The 22,976-nt window shown below is 37.0% G+C and overlaps 1 protein-coding gene across 7 annotated transcripts in view; it reads left to right on the top strand.

Annotated features, from left to right (window-relative positions):
- Nucleotides 1–22,976, top strand: part of NR2C2 (nuclear receptor subfamily 2 group C member 2) — a 97,960-nt gene that overhangs the window by 11,623 nt on the left and 63,361 nt on the right. For 5 of the 7 annotated variants that reach the window (XR_006214974.1, XM_042979572.1, XM_042979568.1 and 2 more), the window contains one exon: nucleotides 2,296–2,379. The exons of 1 other annotated variant lie outside the window; for it this stretch is intronic. Coding sequence is in view for 5 of the 6 variants with exons in the window: in XM_042979572.1 (XP_042835506.1) it covers nucleotides 2,320–2,379 (60 nt within the window). In the remaining variant the exon portion in view is untranslated. Of the gene's footprint in view, nucleotides 1–879; nucleotides 963–2,295; nucleotides 2,380–22,976 lie in introns of all 7 variants that reach the window. One more of the 7 variants, XM_042979571.1, reaches the window with a different exon arrangement.

The raw sequence follows: 22,976 nt of genomic DNA, 5'->3' as shown, positions 1-22,976 counted from the left end.
AGTTTAATATTTAGAATATCCAGAATATTTACTTTTTCTAAGCTAAACAGGTTAACTACTACTTCTCTATGACCTAATATCTATAATCACTGGTCATTAGCAGTATCTTGGGACAGCTCCCTCTCCCCCAGCCTTATCTGAGACTAATTGGTCCTGCAAATTTAATGTTAAAGTTGAGTCATTACAGAAAGTTTTCTGAGTTACAAAGTCTCCATCAGGCAGTCATCTATAAAATCTACTTCAGCTCAAAACTTAAAGGATCAACCTACCTCTTTTAGGGAAACCCAATAGAAAGTTAAACCTTTCTAGTATTTTTTATTTCTATACTGCTCAATAATATTTCCCTAACAATATTTCTGTAATATTCAAATTCATATATTTCTTGTATCAAACTGCATCAATAACAGCAACAGAAATTCTAACAATCCCAAAAGTGATTAAATTAATAGTTACATCTGCATGTTTGGATTTTATTTCTTAATATAAAATACCTATTGGTTATTTATCCATTTGATTCCTTAGAGAGTTCTTATTTACTGTTTTGAGAAGAAAGATTAGAACTCTAGACTTTTCACATGCAATAATTGTGGGGTTTTGTTTTTGTTTTTGTTTTTGAGAAGGAGAGAGAGCCCGCAAGCAGGGCAGGGGCAAAGAGAGAGGAGGGGGACAGAGGATCTAAAAGCAGGCTCTAGGATCTACACTGACAGGAAACAGCCTGATGAAGGGCTCAACTTAGGAACCTGAGATCATGACCTGAGCAGAAGTCAAAAGCTTAAACCTCTTGAGCCACCCAGGTGCCCCAATAATTGTGTTTTTAATAATAGTCAGTAGATTTTCTGGTACCCGTGAAGTGATGCATTTTTCTTCCTTTCCTGTTAGTTGGAACCAAACAATAACTGGGAAAAAAGACCAGAGTGTTCTTCTGAATCACTGACACTGGTGACCTGGTATCATTGTAGCAGGTGGTACAGTATGTGCTCTCACAGGATTTTGACTCTTTGGAGGCAGGGGCCAGTTCTTTTATGTTTGTCAGTCACAGTTTCATGCCTCCATTTCTTTCTCATTGCCATTTTGGCAATAAAATAATCTGAAAGAATTAATGATAATAGATGTGGGTATTTAATAGTAGATAGAATAATATGGAAAGTTACCAGAGAGTAAAAAAGTTTCAAAGAGATCAGTGCTTGAAATACTTTAGTTAAGAACTACTGGAAAGTGTTTTATAAAATTGCATTGTCCAGTTTATGATTGAGGGAGGGCCAAGCAAATGGACTGTGTATGCATTTGTGTATATAACACACTTCATGTGGTTCTATATAGTTTTTATATGTATTGCTGGAAATAAATTATATAAAAATTACACAAGAGCTTTTTTTCTCCTATTCACCATGAGACCTGTGCATTCAATAATAAAGTCTTTCTGATTTGTCCAGGAATTAGATCCAAAGTGGATCTCTTTATCCTGAACTCTTGTGGAAGACTTATTGGAATGGGGTTTAGGGACTATTTAGGGGAGCTGTGTCTTTAGACCTAAAGACCTAAAGACACCAGGTGGGGGGAGGGGGTGGGGGCTGTTTCATTAATAGTGCTTTGCATTCAAGTGATCCTGACCCAGGAGACCAGCACACTATTTGGTCTATAGATGCTTTTCCTCAATTTTTACAAATGAGGGCACTATTTTTTCTATTAATAAAAAGCTGAAATATCTCATTTTCTAATTTAATGAGGACTTTAAAACATAAATTGATGTATTTATGGGTACCATGTTATTAGCCCACTTTAGTAATGTAGTCTCCTTACTTCTTTGCTAGTGCTGGTGTTTGCCTTTCAACCTGTGAGGTGTGTTAGCACCTGGGCAGGGTTTTGCTCCTCACATTGCCACTGGTAACAGAAGTATAGTTGATGATAGCAATCTAGTGCTCTGTATCTAAGGTTGATCTCACACCTTTCTCAGATAGCCACCTTCTTTTTCAGCATAATGTGACTGGGAGCTATCCAAAAAGGTGTGATTCCCACCTCCCTGAGAGGTGAACCAAGCTGTTACAACCCAAGGGTCTTGATAATTCCAGGGGAAGTCTTGTTTCCAAATTGAAATGTTTCTGCTAATTGATTTTGGTACCTGTAATTGAAGAAGCTGGTGCAGCATATCCAGATATGCTTAGCCTAGTAACTGTGTCTTCTAAAGAGGGTAGAATCTGCACAAGACACTACCAAAGATGAGTTTTGATTTCTGATATTTTTCAAGTAGCCTGGTTTCTCCCCACCTGATAGAAGTTGCTGCATCTTTCCAAACAGGTTCTCTAATGATCTTGCTTCACCATGGCTACAAATATGGAGGGGCTGGTTCAGCACAGAGTGGGGACCCAGCAGGTGGCTGAGGTGAGTGACAGGGGCTAGCACAATAGCTGGCACCCTTGCTTTTGAAAGGAAAAGTACATCCGTGTCCTCTGTTGTTTGAAAACCGTCCCAATGAAGTCAGCATGAAGTCCAAATCCAAAGCAGGATGCTGCCATGGAAGAAAAAAAAGACGACAAGAACATTTACTCCTAACATTTCTTTACATGAGGAGGGTGGCCTAGCTGCATACAATAAGGTGACTTTTAAAAAGTTTACCTTAAGGGGTGCCTGGGTGACTCAGTTAAGTGTCCATCTCTTGATTGTGGCTTAGATCATGATCTCGCGGTTTGTGAATTCAAGCCCTGTGTCAGGCTCTGCACTGTCAGTGCAGAGCCTGCTTGGGATTCTCTCTCTCTGCCCTTCCCCTGCTTGTGCTGTCTCTCTCTTTCTCTCTCAAAATAAATGAATACACTTAAAAAAAAAAAAAAAAGCTTACCTTAAACCAGAAACGAAAAGAATCCAGTAGTTAATCAAACTTGTGATTGTAGTTTTAACTCCAAGCCTCTGTCTTAGTTTCTTGCATACTTGATACTTTGTTAATACTGTGATATGGTAGAAAGCCCAGTTCAGTGCAATTTGCAGTCATTATTGACCAACTACCATGTGCTAGGGATTTGGGGAAGTGCTGAGAAATCTGGAGGTAAATGAGCCATTGGTCCTCCTATAGCAGTCTCAGAGCCTAGTGAAGGAGTAATTGAAAATCAGGGTGAGAAGTGTAACTCCATGTGAGGAAGGTGATCCTGGAGGGGGTGTTGAATAACATGTAAACATTTATCAGACCCAAAGAAGTGGGATGAAGAACTCTGCAGCTGATACTGGGGAGGGCATCCTAAGTCAGAAACCTGTATCACGTCAGGACAGTGACATGAAATAGCTGGTATGTTCGGGCAACTTGAGGTGTAAAGGAGAAAAGTTGGGCCAAATCTTTTCACTCTGGACCAGGCCTATGCAAGGGCTTTAGTCCATGCAACAACTGTTTAAAGTTGGTATGATCATTATTCCCATTTCATAGGTGAGGAAACCAAGGCTCAACGACAGAAGCGATTGGCCAAGGCTACACTGGATCTAGTTCTATTTCACTTCTTCCAGAGTTCCTTCAGTAAATCATGCATCATACTGTAACCAGGAACTATTAGAAGGATTCAGATTTGTACTTTTGAACCAATATTCATATCTCTAAGGCAAAAATACAAATTTACCAAACAATGAGCATTTAAAGAAAGAATTTAAAAAGATTAAGTACACACATTCCAGTTTAAACCAATAAAAATGGTGAGCAGATTTTCTAAATTTTGGATCAACCATTAACTTTAAGGGCCATATTCCCCCAGTAAATAATGATTAATATTCACTGAAGATGAAAACAGATAGATTTCATAAATTTTTTAATATTATATTTTTGAAAGGGTTATTAGAGCTGTGGAAGTATTAGGTTTAAAATGCCTGTGTTTATTTGTTGCTTTAGTTTGTAGTAGGAATAATTAGCCTGGAAATCATTATATTGGTTTTTCAAATAGTTAGGGTTATTTTGCATTTGATACAGTTTCCAGCTGTTTTGGAGACTGATGTATGGATTACTAGGAGAATCATTAATTCTTCAGGGGAAGAGATTAGTATAGGAATTTACAGTAGTAATCTATAGTAACCAATAGTGTATGTGATCAAAAACTTTGCTAGCTAAAATTTTCTGTCAGATATTATTTCCTTAAGGAAATGGAATTTCATATATTAGTGCAACTATTATTTCCCATGGCAAAAAAAGTGCATTTTTAGGACACTTCCAAAATAATAGAAGGCATTCTTCCTTTGGAGCACAAAAGCAATCTTATTTAAAATATTCCCTAGATTTCTTTGCAGTTAGTTTAGTGGATAAGTATGTGTATTTTGTTCTTTGAAATTTTGAGCTTAATAACTTTAAACTACATATAATAACTATCTATAATATTAGATGTTCTAAAACAGTAAGAGAGCCTACAGTTCCATCATTTCAGTACTAAGTAGTAATTGAGTGGGAGTGAAGTATCTAAATTGAGTTATTAACAGTCACTTTTGGATAGTTGTTTATACGATCAGTAGACAATGAGGGAGCACACCCCTTCTCTGCCTGTGGGCCCGAGAGGGCACACAGGTGAATAAATAAGCGGGGGTTGTCTACTTACAAGGGCCCTGTGTCATGGGGGTCAGGCATGAGACAGGCCATGCTAGAGGAGTACATAGGAAAGGACAGGCTTTCCATAGTAGGAAAGAGGATCTGCAGGGACCAGACAGACTGGGATTTAAATTCGGGCCTTTCCATTTGGTCTCTGGGTGACTGCCTTGTTCCTCAGTTTCCTCAAATAGAAAATGGGAATAATAATAACCTGTCTATCTCATGGGATTGTTGTGAGAAGTCATTGAAATAAAAACGTATAAAGAGCTTTAGTAGGTGCCATGCTTTTGCTCCGTAAATGCAATACAGCAACATTGTCAGTCATGTAAATGATTCTGTCAAGTCCGTAGATCACCTTTTTCTCTATAGACCAGATAAGTCACAAATACCAAGGTTAACTACGAAAGTTGGAGAATACAAAGTAACAACTTGATGGCTTATAATCTCAAATTTACTCAGTTATTCAGAGAGACAGTTTAATATAGTTGTCAAGACTGTAGACTCTAGAATCAGATGGCTAGATTTGAATCCTGACCCTGCCACGTGCAGACTCTGTGACTTCTGTGTCTTTTGGAATTGTCTATGAAGAATTAGTTTTGATTCTTTTTTAAATGTCTGGTAGAACTCAGCAATGAAGCTGTCTGGACTTGGGCTTTTCTTTGCAGGTAGTTTTTTGGTTACTAGTTCGGTCTTTTTCACTTATTATAGGTCTATTCATACTGTCTATTTCTACTCAAGTCCATTTCAATAGTTTGTCTTTTTGAGAATTTGTTCATTTCATCTAAGTTATCTAATATGTTAGCATACAATTGTTTACAGTATTCCTTTAAAATCATTTTTATTTCTGTAAGTTCAGTAGCAATTCTCTTCATTTCTGATTGTAGTAATTTTAATCTTTTTCTTGGTCAGTCTAGCTAAAGATTCATTTGTTGATCTTTTCAAAGAATCACCTTTTGGTTTCATTGATTTTTCTCAATTGTTTATGTATTCTCTGTTTCACTAATTTCCACTCTAAGTAAAACCCTAAAGAGATAACATTTTGCATCCACTAGAATGGATAAGTCAGATAACAGGTGTTGGTGAGGATATGGAATAATTGGAAACCTCCTATATTGCTGGTGGGAATGTAAAATGGTGTAGCCATTTTGGAAAACAGTCTGGCAGTTCCTCAAAAAGTTAAACACACTTACCATATAACTCAGCAATTCCATTCCTAGGTATATAGTTGAACCCCTTGAACAGGGGTTGGGGTGCCAACCACCATACAACTAAAAATCTGTTTATAACTTTGACTCCCCAGAATTTAAACTATAGCCTACTGTTGGCCAGAAGCCTTACCAACAACATGAAAAATTGATTAATATATTTTTTATGTTGTATGCGTTACATACTATATTCTTACAGTAGTACCTAGCTTTTTCTTTTTCTCAGTATTTCTAGGCTATGCATTTCATGTGCAAGTTTTTGTGTTTTTTTTTTCAAGTTTATTTTTTAAGAGAGAGAGGGTGTGAGCAGGGAAGGGGCAGAGAGGGAGGAGAGAGAGAGAATCCCAAGCAGGTTATGCACTGTCAGTGCAAAGCCTGATGCAGGGCTCGAACTCCTGAACTGTGAGGTCATGACCTGAGCCAAGATCAAGAGTCAGATGCTTAACCAACTGAGTGAGCCACCCAGGTGCCTCATGTATGAGTTTTTTTTAAATTGTCACAAATATATAAAAAATTTCCCAAAGAATTTATGGGAAAAAAAATCTGTGCATCAGTGAACCATGTAGTTCAAACCTGTGTTGTTCAAGGGTCAAGTATATACCCAAAAGAAACAAAAACGTATGTCCACACAAAAACTTGTACACAAGCATCTATAGCAGCATTATTAAAAATAGCCAAAAGGTAGAAACAGCCAATGTCCACCAACTGACAAATAGTTAACAAAATGTGGTATATACATATAGTAGAATATTAGTCAACCATAAAAAAGGAATGAGATACTGACATATGCTAACAACATGAGTGACCCTTGACAACATCATACTAAGTGAAGAAGCCAGTCACAAAAGACCACATATTGCATTATTCCATTAATATGTCCAGAAACGGGAAGTCTACAGAGATGGAAAGTAGACTTGTGGTTGGTTAGGGCTGCGTTATGCGGGTGATACCTAAAGAGGTTTCTTTCTGAGGTAATAAAATGTTCTAAAATTGACTGTGGTGATAGTTGCATATATCTGCGAATATACTAAAAACCGCTTAATTGTATACTTCACCTGTGTAGATTATTTGGTAGGTGAATTATATCTCAGTAAAACTGTTTTTAAGAAACAGTACATAAGCAACCAGATGCCACTGCCAAAATTAGGAAGTATTTTGCAAGATAAAACCAAAGGGCACCTGGGTGGCTCAGTCAGTTAAGCATCTGACATCGGCTCAGGTCATGATCTCAGGACTCAAGACTTCGAGCCCCACATCGGCCTCTGTGCTGACAGCCCAGAGCCTGGAACCTGCTTCAGATTCTGTGTCCCCCTCTCTTTCTGCCCCTCCCCTTCTCATGCTCTGTCTCTCTCTCTCTCTTCCTCTCAAAAATAAATAAATGCTAAAAAATAAATAAATAAATAAAGGAATTTGTGATCGTTTTCACTTATTAATTAGAATTACATACTTTCCAAAATACTAAAGCATGATTCACATGTATAGTAAACTATGTTTTAAAAAAAATTGTATATATAGTTTGATTCCAGTTTGTAAAGTATTTATACTAAATGTTTATAGCTATATAGCATGTACTATGTAATACCATGTGCCAGGTATTATGCTCAGTTTATCATTTCATTTAATATTTCCATTAACACTACCAGGAAAGTATTATTTTCCCCAATTTAAATAAGAGGAAACTGAGAAATAGACAGATTTCTTTGTCAGGTTTCAAACTCATATGTGAGTGACATCAGAATCCAGGCCTTTAATCACTATCCATTAAGTTCATTTTTTAAAATACCTTAAATGTTGGGGCACCTGGGTGGCTCAGTCGGTTGAGTGACTGACTTCAGCTCAGGTCATGATCTTGCAGTTTGTGAGTTCGAGCCCCACGTCGGGCTCTGTGCTGACGGCTCAGAGCCTGGAGCCTGCCTTGGATTTTGTGTCTCCCTCTCTCTGCCCCTTCCCCGCTCATGCTCTGTCTCTCTCTGTCTCTCAAAAACGAATAAATGTTAAAAAAAAAAATTTTTTTTTAAATACCTTAACTGTTAATAGTATTTTTAGTTTTCTAGGTTATGGAAAATTGTCTTTATACCCCCATTTTCTAAGTTTTAATTGTAATGCTCTTATTTAAACAATTCAACAAAATTTATGATTTTTTTTCCCATGGTCAGTGTCAGAAGCATGGCAAAATTCAACCTCCTGCAAAATCTGTGTGCTGTGGAGTTGACTATGAAACTTGATAGAGAATTGTAACTATAGCAGTGGGAGATTGAATCATATCTAATAGTAGCATTAGTTTTGCTTTTCATATATGAAATAAATGAATTTTTTTTAAAGATTTCCCTCTATAGCTGGAAATATAAAACACACAGACTCAGTGTTTCTTCATATTGCCTAAATGAAAGAAAGACAGTTTTAAACTCTATGTTTTGAGTCAGAGAAATTTAGGAGTTAACTTGTTGAAGCACTTTGAGTTACTTACTGGTAGAAAGAGACCATTCATGCACCCAAACTGTAAGTTGAGTGTATGTTTACACAGCGGAAGTGAGGTGGCTTCACAGATCTTGGCAAGGCCTTTTCCTGGGCCCTGGGCTGTCTAAGGGCCTCTCAATCATCAGATGCTCTTCGAATAGGAAGGTCCTGTCACCACTGAGAAAATAGCTAAAATCTTATGATCCCATTACTCTTTTTATCATCAGGGCTTGCATCACCATTGGAGAAAACAGCACATCCGTGCAAGGGGATGTTTAAAAACATAGGGCTCTCCCAGTTCTTGAACAAAGCTCTCTGTATTGGCAGAGCTACATACTCAAGTGGGAAAAAGCAAAGTCATTGCTCAGGTTTCAGGTTTCCAGTGTCCTGAAAAGACCAACTCATTACATTAAATTCTGTTATTCTGCCCTCTTAAAAACTGGACAGTTAAGTTTTAATTTTCTTGTCAAAGTGTAGTACATATACATAGATTTAAAAGTTGACCAGTACTGTGTTTGGTTTGAAATAGGAAACCGCAAGCTCCTGAACCATCCCTACCCCCTCCTTATCCCCAAGTCTCCCTCTCTAAATTCATTTTTTTCTGTTATTTAACTCCTTATTTCTAAAAATATCCTTACTCTGGTTTTTTTTTTGTTTTTTTGTTTTTGTTTTTGTTTTTGTTTTTTAACTCAGTGTTAGACATCGTCCTTTTTTGAGGAAGGAGGGTTTTTTGTTTTTTGGGGTTTTTTGTAGTAAAATATGAAATTTACCATTATAACCATTTTTGTGTCCAGTTCTGTGACACTAAATTCACATTCACATTATTCTGCAGCTATCACCATCATCCATCTCCAGAACTTTTTCATCTTCCCAAACTGAAGCTATACCCCTTAAACACTAACTGCCATTCCCTCCTCCCCTTTCCCCCAGCAACCACCATATTCTCTATGAATTTGACTACTCTAGGTACCTCATATAAGTGGAATCATATAATATCTGTAAGTTTTAATAGGCTTATTTCATTTAGCATAATCTTCTCAAGGCTCATCCATGTTGTGGTATGTATCAGAATTTTCTTCCTTTTGGGGGGTGCCTGACTGAGTCAGTAGAGCATGCAACTCTTAATGTTAGGGTCGTGAGTTCAAGCCCCACCTTGGGTGTGGAGCTTACTTTAAAAAAAAAAAAAAAAGAATTATCTTCCTTTTTTTGTTGTTTGTTTGATTTTTTGAGAGCTTGACATGCACCCTACCAGGGGAGGGGCAGAGAGAGAATCTTAAGCAGGCTCCATACACAGGGCAGATCTCATCACGGGGCTCAATCTCACAGCCATTAGATTGTGACCTGAGCTGAAATCAAGGGTCAGACATTTAACCAACTGAGCCACCCCAGCGTCCCTGTTTTCACTCTCTTGGTAGTGTCCTTTGATGCAAAAAGGTTTTTAGTTTTGACAAAGTTCAGTTTATCCATTTTTTTCTTTTGTTACCTGTGCTTTTAGTGTCATATCCATGAAATAATTGCCAAATCCAATGTCATGCTTTTCTCCTATATTTTCTTCTACGAGTTTTATAGTTTTTGGCTCTTACGTTTAGGTTTGTAACCCATTTGTCTATGGAATAACAAAAGGGGCCAACTTCATTCTTTTGCATGTGGATATTCAGTTTTCTTGGCACCGTTTGTTGAAAAAACTGTCCTTGCCCCATTGAGTGGTCTTAGCATCCGGCATCCTTTTTGAAAATCATTTGACATATATGCATGGATTTATTTCTGGGCTTTTTTTTTTTACCATCTTAACCATTTTTAAATATACACAGTAATGTTAAGTTTATTCACATTGTTGTGCAGTGGATCTCCACAGCTTTTTTGTTTTGTAAAACTAAACCTCTGTATCCACTAAACAGCAACTCCCCTTCTTCCCCCTCTTCCCAGCCCCTGGCAGCCACCATTCTATGAATTTGACTACTTTTTCTATTTTGTGTAAATGGAATTTTATAGAACTTGTCTTTTTGTGTCTGGCTTAGTTGTAGCATAGTATCTTCAAGGTTCTGAGCTCTCTGTTCTGTTCCACTGGTCTGTATGTTTGTTTTTATCCCACTACCACACAGATTTGATTACTGTAGCTTTGTAGTAACTTTTGAAATTAGGAAGTGTGAAACATTGAACATTGTTCTAATTTTTCAAGATTGGTTTAGCTATTTGGGTCCCTTGACATTCCATATAAAAGTTACGGTGTATTTTTCCATTTCTATAAAAAACATTGTTGGGATTTGAATCCCTAGGGATTACATTGAATCTAGATGGCTTTGGGTAATATTGGCATCTTAAAAATTTGAAATCTTCCAATACATAAACATAGTATGTCTCCCATTTATTTATGTATTTAATTTCTTTCAGCTCTGTTCTGTAGTTTTCAGGAAGTCTTTTACTTCCTTTGGGTAACTTTATTTTTAAGCATTTTGTTATTTTTGGAATTGTTTTCTTAATTTCCTTTTATCATTGTTCTTAGTGTATAGAAATGCAACTGATTATTATGTGTTCTTTTTGTATCCTGCAACTTTGATGAATTGTTCATTAGTTATGAGAGTTTGTGAGAGAGAGAGGGAGAGAGAGAGAGGGATATTCAGTTTTCTGTGTGTGTGTGTAATCTTGTATTTATCTTTCTAGCCTAACTGCTCTGGCCAGAATTTCTGATACAGTGTTTAGTAGAAGTGGCAAAAGAGGGCATCCTTATCTTCCTGATCTTAGAGGAAAAGTTTTCAGTGTTTCGTCGTAGAATAGGATACTAGTTGTGGGTTTTTTCATGTATGACCTTTATTATGTCAAGATAGTTGTTTTCTTTTTTTTTTTTTTTTTTAATGTTTATTCCTTCATTTTGAGAGAGAGAGAGAGAGAGCGCATGAGCAGGGAAGGGGCAGAGAGAAGGAAAGAGAATCCCAAGCAGGCTCCTCATTGTCAGTGCAGAGCCTGGTGCAGAGCTCGATCTCAAGAACCATGAGATCATGACCTGAGCCGGAATTAAGAGTTGGGGATGTTTAACCAACTGAGCAACCCAGGTGCCCCAAGTTAGTTTCTTTCTATTCCTGCTTTGCTAAATGTTTTTATCATGGAGTGTTGAGTTTTGGGAAATAATTTTTCTCTATTAATTGAAATGATCTTGGGTTTTTTTTTTCCCCCTTTCATTCTGTTAATGTGGTATATTTAACTGATTAATTTTTATGTGTCAAACTATCCTTGCATTCCAGGAATAAATCCCATTTGGTCATGGTATATAATATTTTTAACAAGCTGCTGATACCAATTTGCTAGTATTTTGTTGAGGAATTTTGCACTGATATTCATAAGGGATACTGGGCTGTAGTAATGTGTGTCTGACTCAGATGTCAGGTAATGCTAACCTCATAGAATAAATTTGGGAGTGTTCCTTCCTCTTCATTTTTTTTGGAAGAATTTGAGAAGAATTGTCATTAATTCTCCTTTAAATGTTTGCTAGAATTCACCTGGACTGGTCCAGGGCCTTTTTTTTTTTTTTTTTTTTTTTTTTTTTGAGAGAGGTGTTGATTAATGTTTCATTCTTATTATAGATCTATTCAGATTTTCTCTTCTTCATGAGTCATTGTTGATAGGGTTGTATGGCTCTAGAAATTTGCCCATTTCATTCGGGTTGCCCAGTTTGTTGGCATGCACTTATTCATAGTACTCACTTAGAATCCATTTTATTTCTGCAAAATCAGTAGTAATGTTTCCAGCTTTCATTTCTGGTATTAGATATTTTTGACTTACCATTATGGATGAAGAAATTTTAGTTTTCATTTGGCACCTCACATTCCCATCTTTCTTCCCCCCTTAATCTTCTTGTTAAATTGTATTCTCTTTGCATTAATTAATGTTCTATTACCCAATTAGGACACTGGTACACATACTTTTCTTAGTATCTCCAATAAATTCTAAAACCCTGTTTTCTGTACAGTTACATCAGAGGAATTTTCAGTTTCCTTTTTTTTTTTTACTTTGTCTGTTTTCAGGGATATTTCCTGATTTAGATCTGTCTTCACAGGGGCACCTGGGTGGCTCAGTCGGTTAAGTGTCCAACTTCAGCTCAGGTCATGATCTCACAGTTTGTGGGTTTGAGTCCCACGTCGGGGTCTATGCTGACAGCTCAGAGCCTGGAGCCTGCTTCGGATTCTGTGTCTCCCTCTCTCTCTGCTGTTCCCCCACTCATGCTCGGTCTCTCCGAAATGGATAAATGTTAAAAAAAATTTTTTGGATCTGTCTTCAGCCCTTACCAGTTGCTTGAGCATATCATTTAATCTTGCTATGCCAGTTTTTCCACTTGTCAGATGGGGTTAATGTTTATACTTGAGAGGATTACTGGGAGACTTAAATGTGTTAATGCATATAAAGCATGGCCCAGAGCAAGTAGTACAGTTGTGGCAAATAGTAAATACCCCGGCTCCTGCTGCTGTTGTATTGTTTCTTCAACTCTTTTTTTCATTTTTGCTGTCTTATTTTTAATTTTAGGAACTTCTCCCCTCTTTTATAGCAACTTGTTCTTTCATAATTGAAATTATGGTGTTTGTTTTGAGGATCAGTACTCAGACATTTCAATTTGTACACAGTTCTTAAGATCTGAATCTTGGTACTGAATATCTGAAGAGCCAGGTAGTTGTGATTATTTTCTAAGCTTAAAATTTGAAGGTAAATTTTCCTTAAAAGAATATCAATTGTCAGTATCTTCAAATGTTGATGTTATTACATCATAAGACCCACTCCATACATTTTCAGTCTTTCACAGCACCGTAATAAAGTTACTAGGAAAACTGGACCAGCACTACTCAAAGATGTTTCATAGTGCAACCAGTTCTGACAGGAAGAGAGCCTAGATCAAGGAGTATTCTACAGAAAACAATTCTACTAAAAACATCATGGGAAGAGAGTTAAAATGGCCAAGGCATAGTAGGGGCAGCTAGGTGGCTTAGTCGGTTAAACGTCCAACTCCAGCTCAGGTCATGATCTCACAGTCTGAGTTCGAGTCCCGGGTTGGGACTCTGTGCTGACAGCTCAGAGCCTGGATCCTGCTTCAGATTCTGTTTTCCCTCTCTCTGCCTCTCCCCCATTTGCACTCTGTCTCTCTCTCTCTCAAAAATAAACAAACATTAAAAAAAAATTTTTTTTTTAATGATCAAGGCATAGTAAATGTACAAGTGTGACTCCAAATTGCCATCTAATGTGCTTTGTATAAAGGATATAAAAACTACCATCTGTGGAATGTTAAGCAGACACTTAAAATAATCAAAGCATTGTACATTTATAAATCTCACTGTTTTCTGGTTGTACCAAGAAATAAGCAAGCAAATGATTTTACCTTAAAAAAGTCATTTACGCTTTAAAAATGGGATGAAGTGGGGGATTCCTTTCCTAAAGACATTTCCAGAGCTATTAAAAACACTTACATTTACAAAATAGTTGATAAAAATATTCCTCTGGATTGTATAAGAAGGGAGACAGGGACCCCTGATAGGACTGGTTATCTGATATTAATCAGACTTGGCCTCTTTCTCTCCTGCTTCATCAGAGGCCAGACTTTCTTCATTCTTAGTTTCTCTGTTTAGTAGAAAACTGTCTTTAGTTTCTTGGTTAACCATTTTCCCTTTTTCTCACCCTTTCCCTTTGTGCACTTTGTTGTGTGAAGATTTATGCATTCCTGCCCTTTCAGCTTCATTTCCACTGCAGGTTTAGCTGACAGTCTCCTGGATCTCCTGGGCTCCCTGACTCCAGCCCTTCAGCAGAGCTGGCCTTCCTTTGGGATTGGTGCCAGGGCCTGGGTGAGCCAGACGGAGCCTTTGCAATGCTGCGCCGCCAGAGCGGCAGTGGGAGAACTGGATGGAACTGTATGGCAACTTTATATTGTCTCATGGATGCAGTAGCTTGTCCTATTTCTGTGAGGGCGTTAATTGCAGGGTTTTTTGTTTGGTTTTGGTTTTGGTTTTGTTTTTGGAGGGTTTTTTGCTCTTTTTATTTTCCTTTGCTTCTTACATTTGCTGTTTTATTCAAGTTCCTTTTTCTTTTAGTTCCTTTCATATGGAAGCTTTCTTCAAATGGTTAGTGAACCTTATTTTTGGTTCACATTTAAGAATGAATCACTTACAACTAAAAGCAAAAACAAAAGTGTGTATGAGTAAGGCTTGTCAACTAGTTTGGTTTGACTTTACTTTGGAGTGATTAGATAGACACCCACACATTTTGTTTGGAGGGGACCCCAGATGTCACTATCGGTAGGTTTCTTTTCTGAAGCCATTCACTTTTCTTGTCAAGAATTCTTCAGTTTTCTGTCTGAGGGGTATATGCCTTGTTGCCAATACTTTTGTTTTTGTTGTTTTAAAGCTATCGCACAAGAAAAGGGAGTTGGAAGTTTACCTTTCAATACTTTCACTTATTAATCTACCTCTTTGAAAATGGAAGACAGGACTCCTTCCTTTGCCGTGAAGATATTTTTCTTTTCTTTTTTTTTTTTTTAATTTTTTTTAAATTTTTAATGTTTTTATTTATCTTTGAGACAGAGAGAGATAGAGCATGAGCAGGGGAGGGGCAGAGATAGAGGGAGACACAGAATCTGAAGCTTGCTCCAGGCTCCGAGCTGTCAGTGCAGAGCCCGACGCGGTGTTTGAACTCATGGAGTGTGAGATCACGACCTGAGCTGAAGTCGGACTCCCAACCAACTGAGCCACCCAGGTGCCCCGTGAAGATATTTTTGATGTCTCTGGGGCTGGGACCTCTTTGTTTCAACTTATCCACAAACTACACTTCTTTTTTTTTTTTTTTTTTTTTTTTTTGTAGTGAGTGAGGAGGTGGTTTGTTATGGTGGTGAGTTCCTGGCTGCACCACAGATAGTCAACTAGTCCCCTGGTTTTCAGCCTGTTTCTCAGCCCAGCTTTTTGTGGGACCTAGGCTTCTAGTACTGAGCCTTTCCAGGGTTCTGGGGTGGGAATTAGTTTGTTTCTAGCCCTTTTGTAGGCCCTGAAATTCAGCTTTGTTCATTCTGTGTTGGTTTCTTTCCTTTCCTTTCCTTTTTTCTTTTTTTTAAAGCTGGGCAAGGTTATAAAGATTTAATTGTATCCATATTTAAGTAGTCGTTACATGGTGAAGAGTGTAAAGATACACCCTATCACATAAATTGAGAGGAAAAGAAGTTTTTTAAGGTTCTAGCAAATCAGTAGTTTAACATTAGGGATACATAGGAAATCTAGTGTTATGGTGAAGACTAATTTAGGCAGCTGTTTTGTTCCATGAAGGGATGTAGAACCACCCAGAGCAATTTTTTAAGAATCCATAAATAGAGACTTCCTTCTGGCTATTCTAGTTTTTAAATATTGGTTTAAAAACTATAGCACCCCAATCACCCAAAAGTCTAGAGCTCAGACAGACCACCAGTTTATAGCCTCTGCCGTGCAGCATTCTTCTAACACCAGTGGAATTCCAAAAGTGATCAAACTAGGATTAAAACATTCAGCAACTACCTTTTTCCTGCCCCAATACAAAGCCCTAGGAACTAAGTCATTACCTTTTAAGTAGCTAGTAGCATTTCACTGTCCATAATATAAATTTGTTTCACTGATACAGTTACTAATCAGAACCATCTTTTAGTCCATTTCTACTAAAGTTCCAGAATGAACTTGGAATATTTCTATATTCTGTTTTACGTGCTGTTGCATTTCATCCCAAATATTCCATATTCAGTCTAAACAAGACTGGTATTGGGCAATAGCAAATCTATTGAGGCAGATATTTTAGTTTTAGATCACAGGTCTGGAAGGGAAAGAAAAGCTCTTGGACTTCACTCCGTATTGGTTTTCCTCATGATTACTTATCACTCATGAAGAAAAACAGTTTTACTGCTTCCAAGTGAAGAAGACTAAAAATATACTTCTTCCTCTTTTTCATGTGGGACAACAAAGTCAAGTTTGCATTTTTTTAAATAAACATAAATTACTAACAAGGTTCTGAGGTGGGAATTAGTTTCTAGCCCTTCTGTTGGCCTTGAAATTAATCAAATTTTCGAAATCAAATTAATCAAAAATTAAAATCTCAAAGTTTAAAACCAAGAAACAGGAGTGCTTGGGTGGCTCAGTCAGTTAAGTATCAGACTCTTGATTTTGGCTCAGGTCATGATCTCACGCGGTTCATGAATTTGAGCCATGCATTGGGCTCTGTGCTGACAGTGGGCAGCCTGCTTGAGATTCTCTCTCTCTTTCTCTCTCTGCCCCTCCCCTGCTCGTGCACTCTTTCTCTTTCAGAAATAAATAAACATTTAAAAAAGTTAAAAAATAAAACCAGGAAAGAAGCTAAATCCACACACCTATTTCAATCAAACAAACTAATACTGGAATATTTCCCAAATAAAAAAGTAAGCACAATTATTACATCCCATGTTTCAGAAAAGAGGCATTAAGGATCCATATCCTAGGTTTATTTACAAATAGAACGAGTAATTTGAATTCAGGAGTTCGATCTGTTTTTCAAAGAGATTGCACCTCTTAATTAAAATGCTGCTTTTCACATCTATGTAATGGATTAATTAAAGCATATCTATTTCTTAAGCAGTTGGTATCTTACTATTAAAAAAAAAAAAAGGTGCAGGGTCACCTGGGTGGTTCAGTCAGTTAAACGTTTGATTCTCGGTTTCAGCTCAGGTCATGATCTCATGTTTTCCTGAATTCGAGCCCCATGTCAGGCTCTGTGCTGATGGTGCAGAGTCTGCTTGGGATTCTCTCTCTCCCCCCCTCTGTTTCTGCCCTTCTCCTGTTCACACTGTCTCTGTCTCTTTCAAAATAAATAAACTTAAAAAAAAATTTTTTTAAAGGTGCAGCAGTGGGGCACCTGGGTGGCTCAGTCAGTTAAGCATCTGACTTAGGCTCAGGTCATGATCTCACAGCTCATAAGTTCGAGCCCTGTGTCAGGCTCTATGCTGACAGCTCAGAACTTGGAGTCTGCTTCCGATTCTGTGTCCCTCTCTCACTCTGCCCCTCCCTGGCTCATGCTCTGTCTCTCTCTGTCTCTCTCTCTCTCTCTCTCAAGAATAAATAAACGTTAAAAAAAAATAATGAAAAGGTGTAGCAAATCCAGATCCAAAGTACAAAATCATCATAGTTAGCAACTGCCACTGGTTTTCCACCGAAAATAGCAAGTTCTTAGTTCCTGAGTCCCCCTCATAGTGGTTCCTATGGACCACAGAGGTCATGAACCTCTGAATGCTCTGTCTCTACATAGCGCTGTTGGAAGTTCTGTGAAAGGCACAGAAAGACAGAAGAAATGGCAGCACCACACCAAGTTCTCCACTCACTGAGTTGGTTTCCATTCCTTCTTCTGTTTTCTGTCTTCCTGAAGTTTGTTAGTATTTGTGATCCACTGCCCTCTTCTTGACTATCCTTTTTGTCCTTGTGGGTCTGTACATTTTTTTATCCTTTATTCATACTTAGATTTGGTAAAGGAATAGAGATGATAAATGCATGTGGAATGTATTTGCTGTATTTAATTGGAAGTCAAGAAAAGTACTTGGAATTGAAATTCTTCATAGGCGCTCCAAAAATACTCGTTCATTTATCCATTCAACAAGTAGTTAAGGGGTGCTTACAGTGTGCTGTGTACTAGGCATTGTTCTGATTTTCAAGATGAACATTCTGCTCACGTGAAGTTTCTATTCTGTTGGGAAGGAAACAAACATCTAAACAAGTAAAATGTCAAGAGAGTGATAAGCGCTATAAAGAAAAGGGAAGAGATAGAAAGTGACAATATCTAAGCACATTCAGGGAAGACTCTTAGAAGGTTAGAAGGTGACATTTAAATGGAGACCTGAATGAAGTAAGAGTGATCCTGGTGAGTATCTGGGTGTGGGGTATATTCCAGGCAGGGAAGAGGGGGAGCATGCTTTGTACAAGTGACACTCAAACTTGCTTAAGTGAAAAAAGATTTGTTGGAAGGATATTCACAGAACTGAATCTCAGGATGTACGATCAGGCTGTATGGAACCAGGAAGCTGTCCAGTAACATCTCTTTCAAACTCCTTCTGGGGACACATGATCACTCCTCTTTGCTTTGTTCTGAGAGTCAAATTTATATCCTCTCTCCAAGGACTAGCTTTTTCTGGTTCTGTGTTCTCCAACAATTTGGGCTTATATGTGGCATCAAATCAAGCTGTTACCCTATATGATCTTATAACTTTACTTCATATCACTCTCTTCTATAAACATGGCAGATCTTTCCATTTACTTGTTTTCTTTATTTTTTTCATAAAGATATAACATTTTTTTATTTGCTTCCTAATACATACTTTATGTTCTGTGATGCTGTTTACAAGTATATTAAACTTTTTATTTTCCAACTTTGCTGGTATATAGAAATGCAAGTTTATAATTTTTTTAATTGAACAGCCTTTCTCTTATTCTAATAATTTCGCTATATGTTCATTTGGATTTTTTTTTCTTTCTAATCCTTATGTTTTTGTCTTGCCTTACAATCCTAGCTAGATCTCCAGTACAATGTTGAATAGAAGGAACAGGTGGCATTGCCTTGTTCCTCATCTTGAAAGGAATGCTTTCAACAATTAATTAGATATGATGTTTGTATGAACATTTTCTCTTTATCAGTCCAGGACATTCTCTTCTGTTCCCAGTTGGAGGAAAAGTTGTTATATACTCAGCAAATGTTGGATTTTATCACCTTTTTTTTCCCCCTCTGGCACCTTAATTATCATATGATTTCTCTCTTGACTGGCTACTGTAGTGAATTAGATTGATTTGTAATTTTAAGCCCATCTTGATTCTGGGGTTAATGTCAAACATGATTCACACACACACACACACACACACACACACACACACACACACATTTTGGATTCAGTTTGCTAACACTGTTTAGGAATTGTCTATCATGTTCATGAGTAGGATTGACTTTTAATTTTTCTTATGTTTTGGGGGGCACCTGGGTGGCTCATTTGGTTAAGTGTCCGACTTTGGCTCAGGTCATGATCTTGCGGTTCGCGGGTTCGAGCCCCACATCAGGTGCTGTGCTGATAGTTCAGAGCCTGGAGCCTGCTTTGGATTCTGTGTCTCCCTCTCTCTGCCCCTCCCCTGCTCACACTCTCTGAACAATAAATAAATGTTAAAAATTTTTTTTTATGTTTTGGTATCAAGGTTAGCATAGCCTCATAAAGAGAATTGGGAGTAAGTCCCTTCCTTTTCTACTTTTTGTAATAATTTATGTAAAATTGGAAATTTTTTGGTTCTTGAATGCTTACAGAATGCACCAGTAAAACTACTAGGGCATGGAAAGATTTTTAACTATTGTTTCAGGTTCTTTAATGGCTAAAGGACTATTCAAATTTTTTATTTGTACTTCACTCAGTTTTAATAAGTTACACCTTTTTCTAAGAATTTGTTTTGTCAAATTTTCAAGTTTATTGGCATTCTGTTCAGAATATATTTGTTTTATATTTTAACATTTGAGGCAACTCTAGTTACAGCCCTCTTTTATTCCTAGTATTATTTGTGTATCTCTTATTTTCCCTTTGATTGGTTTCACCAGAGAGCTATTTTATCTCTGATTAGTTTCTGTTTTTATTATTTTCTTCTGCTTTTTGGCCCTTATTTTGGTATTCTTTTTGTAAGTTCTTAGGATGGATCTTAGCTTATTGATTTCTTAGCCTTTCTTCTTTTCTAATACAACAATTCAGCTATCTATTATCTTCTAGGTAGAGCTCTAGCCATATCACTTCCACGCAGCCAATGGTTATCTTCCTATCATTTAGATTGATTTGCAGTTTGTAGAATTTTCTATGAAAGAAATCATACAGTATATACCCTTTCTTATCTGGCTTCTTTCATTCAGCATCATTATTTTCAGACTCATCCATGTTTTATATGTATCAGTACTTCGTTCATTTTTTATAAAAGTGTATCCATTGTATTGCAAATTTTCTTTAGCCTGAATGGGTAAATACTTTTATCCTAAATGGATAGACATTTAAGCTGTTTCCCTTTTTTTTTTTTTTTTTTTTTGCCTATTACAACTAAACATGTTACGAACATTTTTTTAAATGTTTATTTTTGAAAGCGAGAGAGACAGAGCTCAAGCAGGGGAGGGGCAGAGAGAGAGGGAGACAGAATCTGAAGTAGGTTCCAGGCTCCACACAGCCAGCACAGAACCTGATGTGGGGCTTGAACTCACAAACAACGAGATCATGACCTGAGCTGAAGTCAGACGCTTAACCGACCGAGCTACCCAGGTGCCCCTGTTATGAACATTTCTGTACAAGTGTTCATGAGAACATAGGCTTTCATTTCTCTTGTGTAAAAACTGCCCACTTGATTTCCAAAGTAGTTGTACCATTTTGTATTCCTTCCAGCAGTATACAAAAGTGCTACTTGCTCTACAACCCTGCCAATACTTGGTGTGGTCAGTCTGTTTAATGTCAGGCATTCTCGTAGATGTGTACTGGTTCCTCATGGTAGTTTTAGTTTCCATTTCTCTAATGACTAATGTTGAGTATCCTTCATGTGTTTATTTGCCATGCATATATCATCTTTCATCTGTTGAAATCTTATGCCCATTTTTTTAAATTGTTTGCTTTCTTATTCAATTTTGAGAGTTCTTTGTGTATTCTGGATTACATGTCCTTAACAGGTTTCCAAATACTTTCTCCTAGTCTGTGGTTTATCTTTCATTCTCTTAACCATGTCTTTTGAAGACACAAATTTTTTACTTTGATGAAGTCTAATTTATCAGTTTTTTTTTTATGAATCATACTTTGGATGTCCTACTAAAAATCTTTACCTAACACAAGATCACAAAGATTTTCCCCCTTGTTTTCTCTAGCAGTTTTATAGTTCTAAGTTTTACATTGATAATTATCTTTTTTGTAACTTTTTAAACTTAATATAATCAGAAAATCTGGTCTGTATAATAACAGTTCTTGAAATTTGTTTTACTTTGGTGTGTTACCTTCCAGGGTTTTTTCCTAAGTATTTATATTCATGTATATGTCACTATAGAAGTACATTTGATCCTTAAAGAACATGGGGGCTCGGATGGTATGCCAAACCCCGCATAGTTGAATATCCATGTATAATTTTTGACTCCCCCAAAACTTAACTTCTGATAGCCTCCTATTGACTGGAAGCCTTATCAATAACATAAAATGATTAACACATGTTTTGTATGTTGTATGTATTATAGTCTTACAACAAAGTAAACTAGAGAAAGAATGCTATTAAGAAAGTCATAAGGAAGGGAAAATACATACACAGTATCACACTGCATTTATTGTAAAAAATCTTCATGTAAGGGTACTCATGCACTTCAAACCCATGTTTTTCAAGGGTTAAGTGTTTATAGATTTTTAAATTTAGCATAAATGGAACCACACTAGATAAGATGTTCTATAAGTTGCCTTTTTTACTTTGTCTCAAATATAATGATTGATTTTCAAAATAGTAGCATTTTATATTCCTACCAGTAGTGTACAAGAGTTCCAGTTACTCAAATCTATATAATTCTTTTTACTATCATGTAGTATTACATAAATTAGAGCTCTATTTATGTAGCCACTCCACTATAGAAGCACATTTTTGAGTTGTTTCCAGATTTTCCCAAACATAAATAGTGCTACAACGAACATCTTTGTATATGATGCCTTGTTGGGCTCACATGTTGGGTGTATTTCTCTAGACCAGAAGTAGAATCACTGATTCAAAAGCTATCTGGGCAGAATGTTACCTTCCAAGTTTTTGTGGGGTTTTGGTTTTTTTGTGGTTTTTTTTTTTTTTTTGACAGTTAACAATCATATAGCTTTATATACAAGAAGTAGCTGGGCCACTGATAAACTCTGTTGTTAATTCAGCAAGCATTCATTGAGTACATACCATGTGACCCTTCCTTCAAGGAGTTGTCTGTTCCTTCAGACCCAGCACCCCCTTTTTATTGCAGTGTTTCTTTTTTTAAAAATTTTTTTTTTTTCAACGTTTTTATTTATTTTTGGGACAGAGAGAGACAGAGCATGAACGGGGGAGGGGCAGAGAGAGAGGGAGACACAGAATCGGAAACAGGCTCCAGGCTCCGAGCCATCAGCCCAGAGCCTGACGCGGGGCTCGAACTCACGGACCGCGAGATCGTGACCTGGCTGAAGTCGGACGCTTAACCGACTGCGCCACCCAGGCGCCCCTATTGCAGTGTTTCTTAATGACTCTTTTACTATACCAAAGTGATACTCATAGTAAATATATCCATTAATACAGAAATAATTTCCAAAAATCAGTATAGTACAATAACTAAATTCAAGAGAAATAAAAAGAAGCAAGTTATTAAAAAGTAGTATGTATTTCATGTAAATACTTGGGCATAGCTATCATAGAAGATGTAATGGAAAATTCAGATAGTTGCACAGACGTAAGCTATGAGTTAAGGGTAGTAAAGTGAAGCTGTTTTGTAAATGAAATATACACAGTGGACTTAGAATAAAACTAGTGTTATAAGTAAGACAACTTACTGGTAGTATGGAGAGGGAAAAAGAGTTGATAAGTGGAATTGTCAAAAAGGAGAAAATGATGAAGCATGATGCCCTTGTAGATATGACATACCTTACGTAGAAGGATTGTGCCAAAATAATTTCCTATGATAAGTATGTCTTGGGGAGAATAGTAACGTTCTATCCTAGAAAACATCTCCTTTCTTGAAATCTCACTGCATTTGAGGTATATGTATACCTTTAGTGCCTCATACTT

Source organism: Panthera tigris, chromosome A2 (genome assembly GCF_018350195.1).
Source record: "Panthera tigris isolate Pti1 chromosome A2, P.tigris_Pti1_mat1.1, whole genome shotgun sequence".
NCBI classification, from domain to species: domain Eukaryota; kingdom Metazoa; phylum Chordata; class Mammalia; order Carnivora; family Felidae; genus Panthera; species Panthera tigris.
The sequence above is the reverse complement of the archived record's forward strand: the minus strand, read 5'-3'. Positions and strand labels throughout refer to the sequence as shown.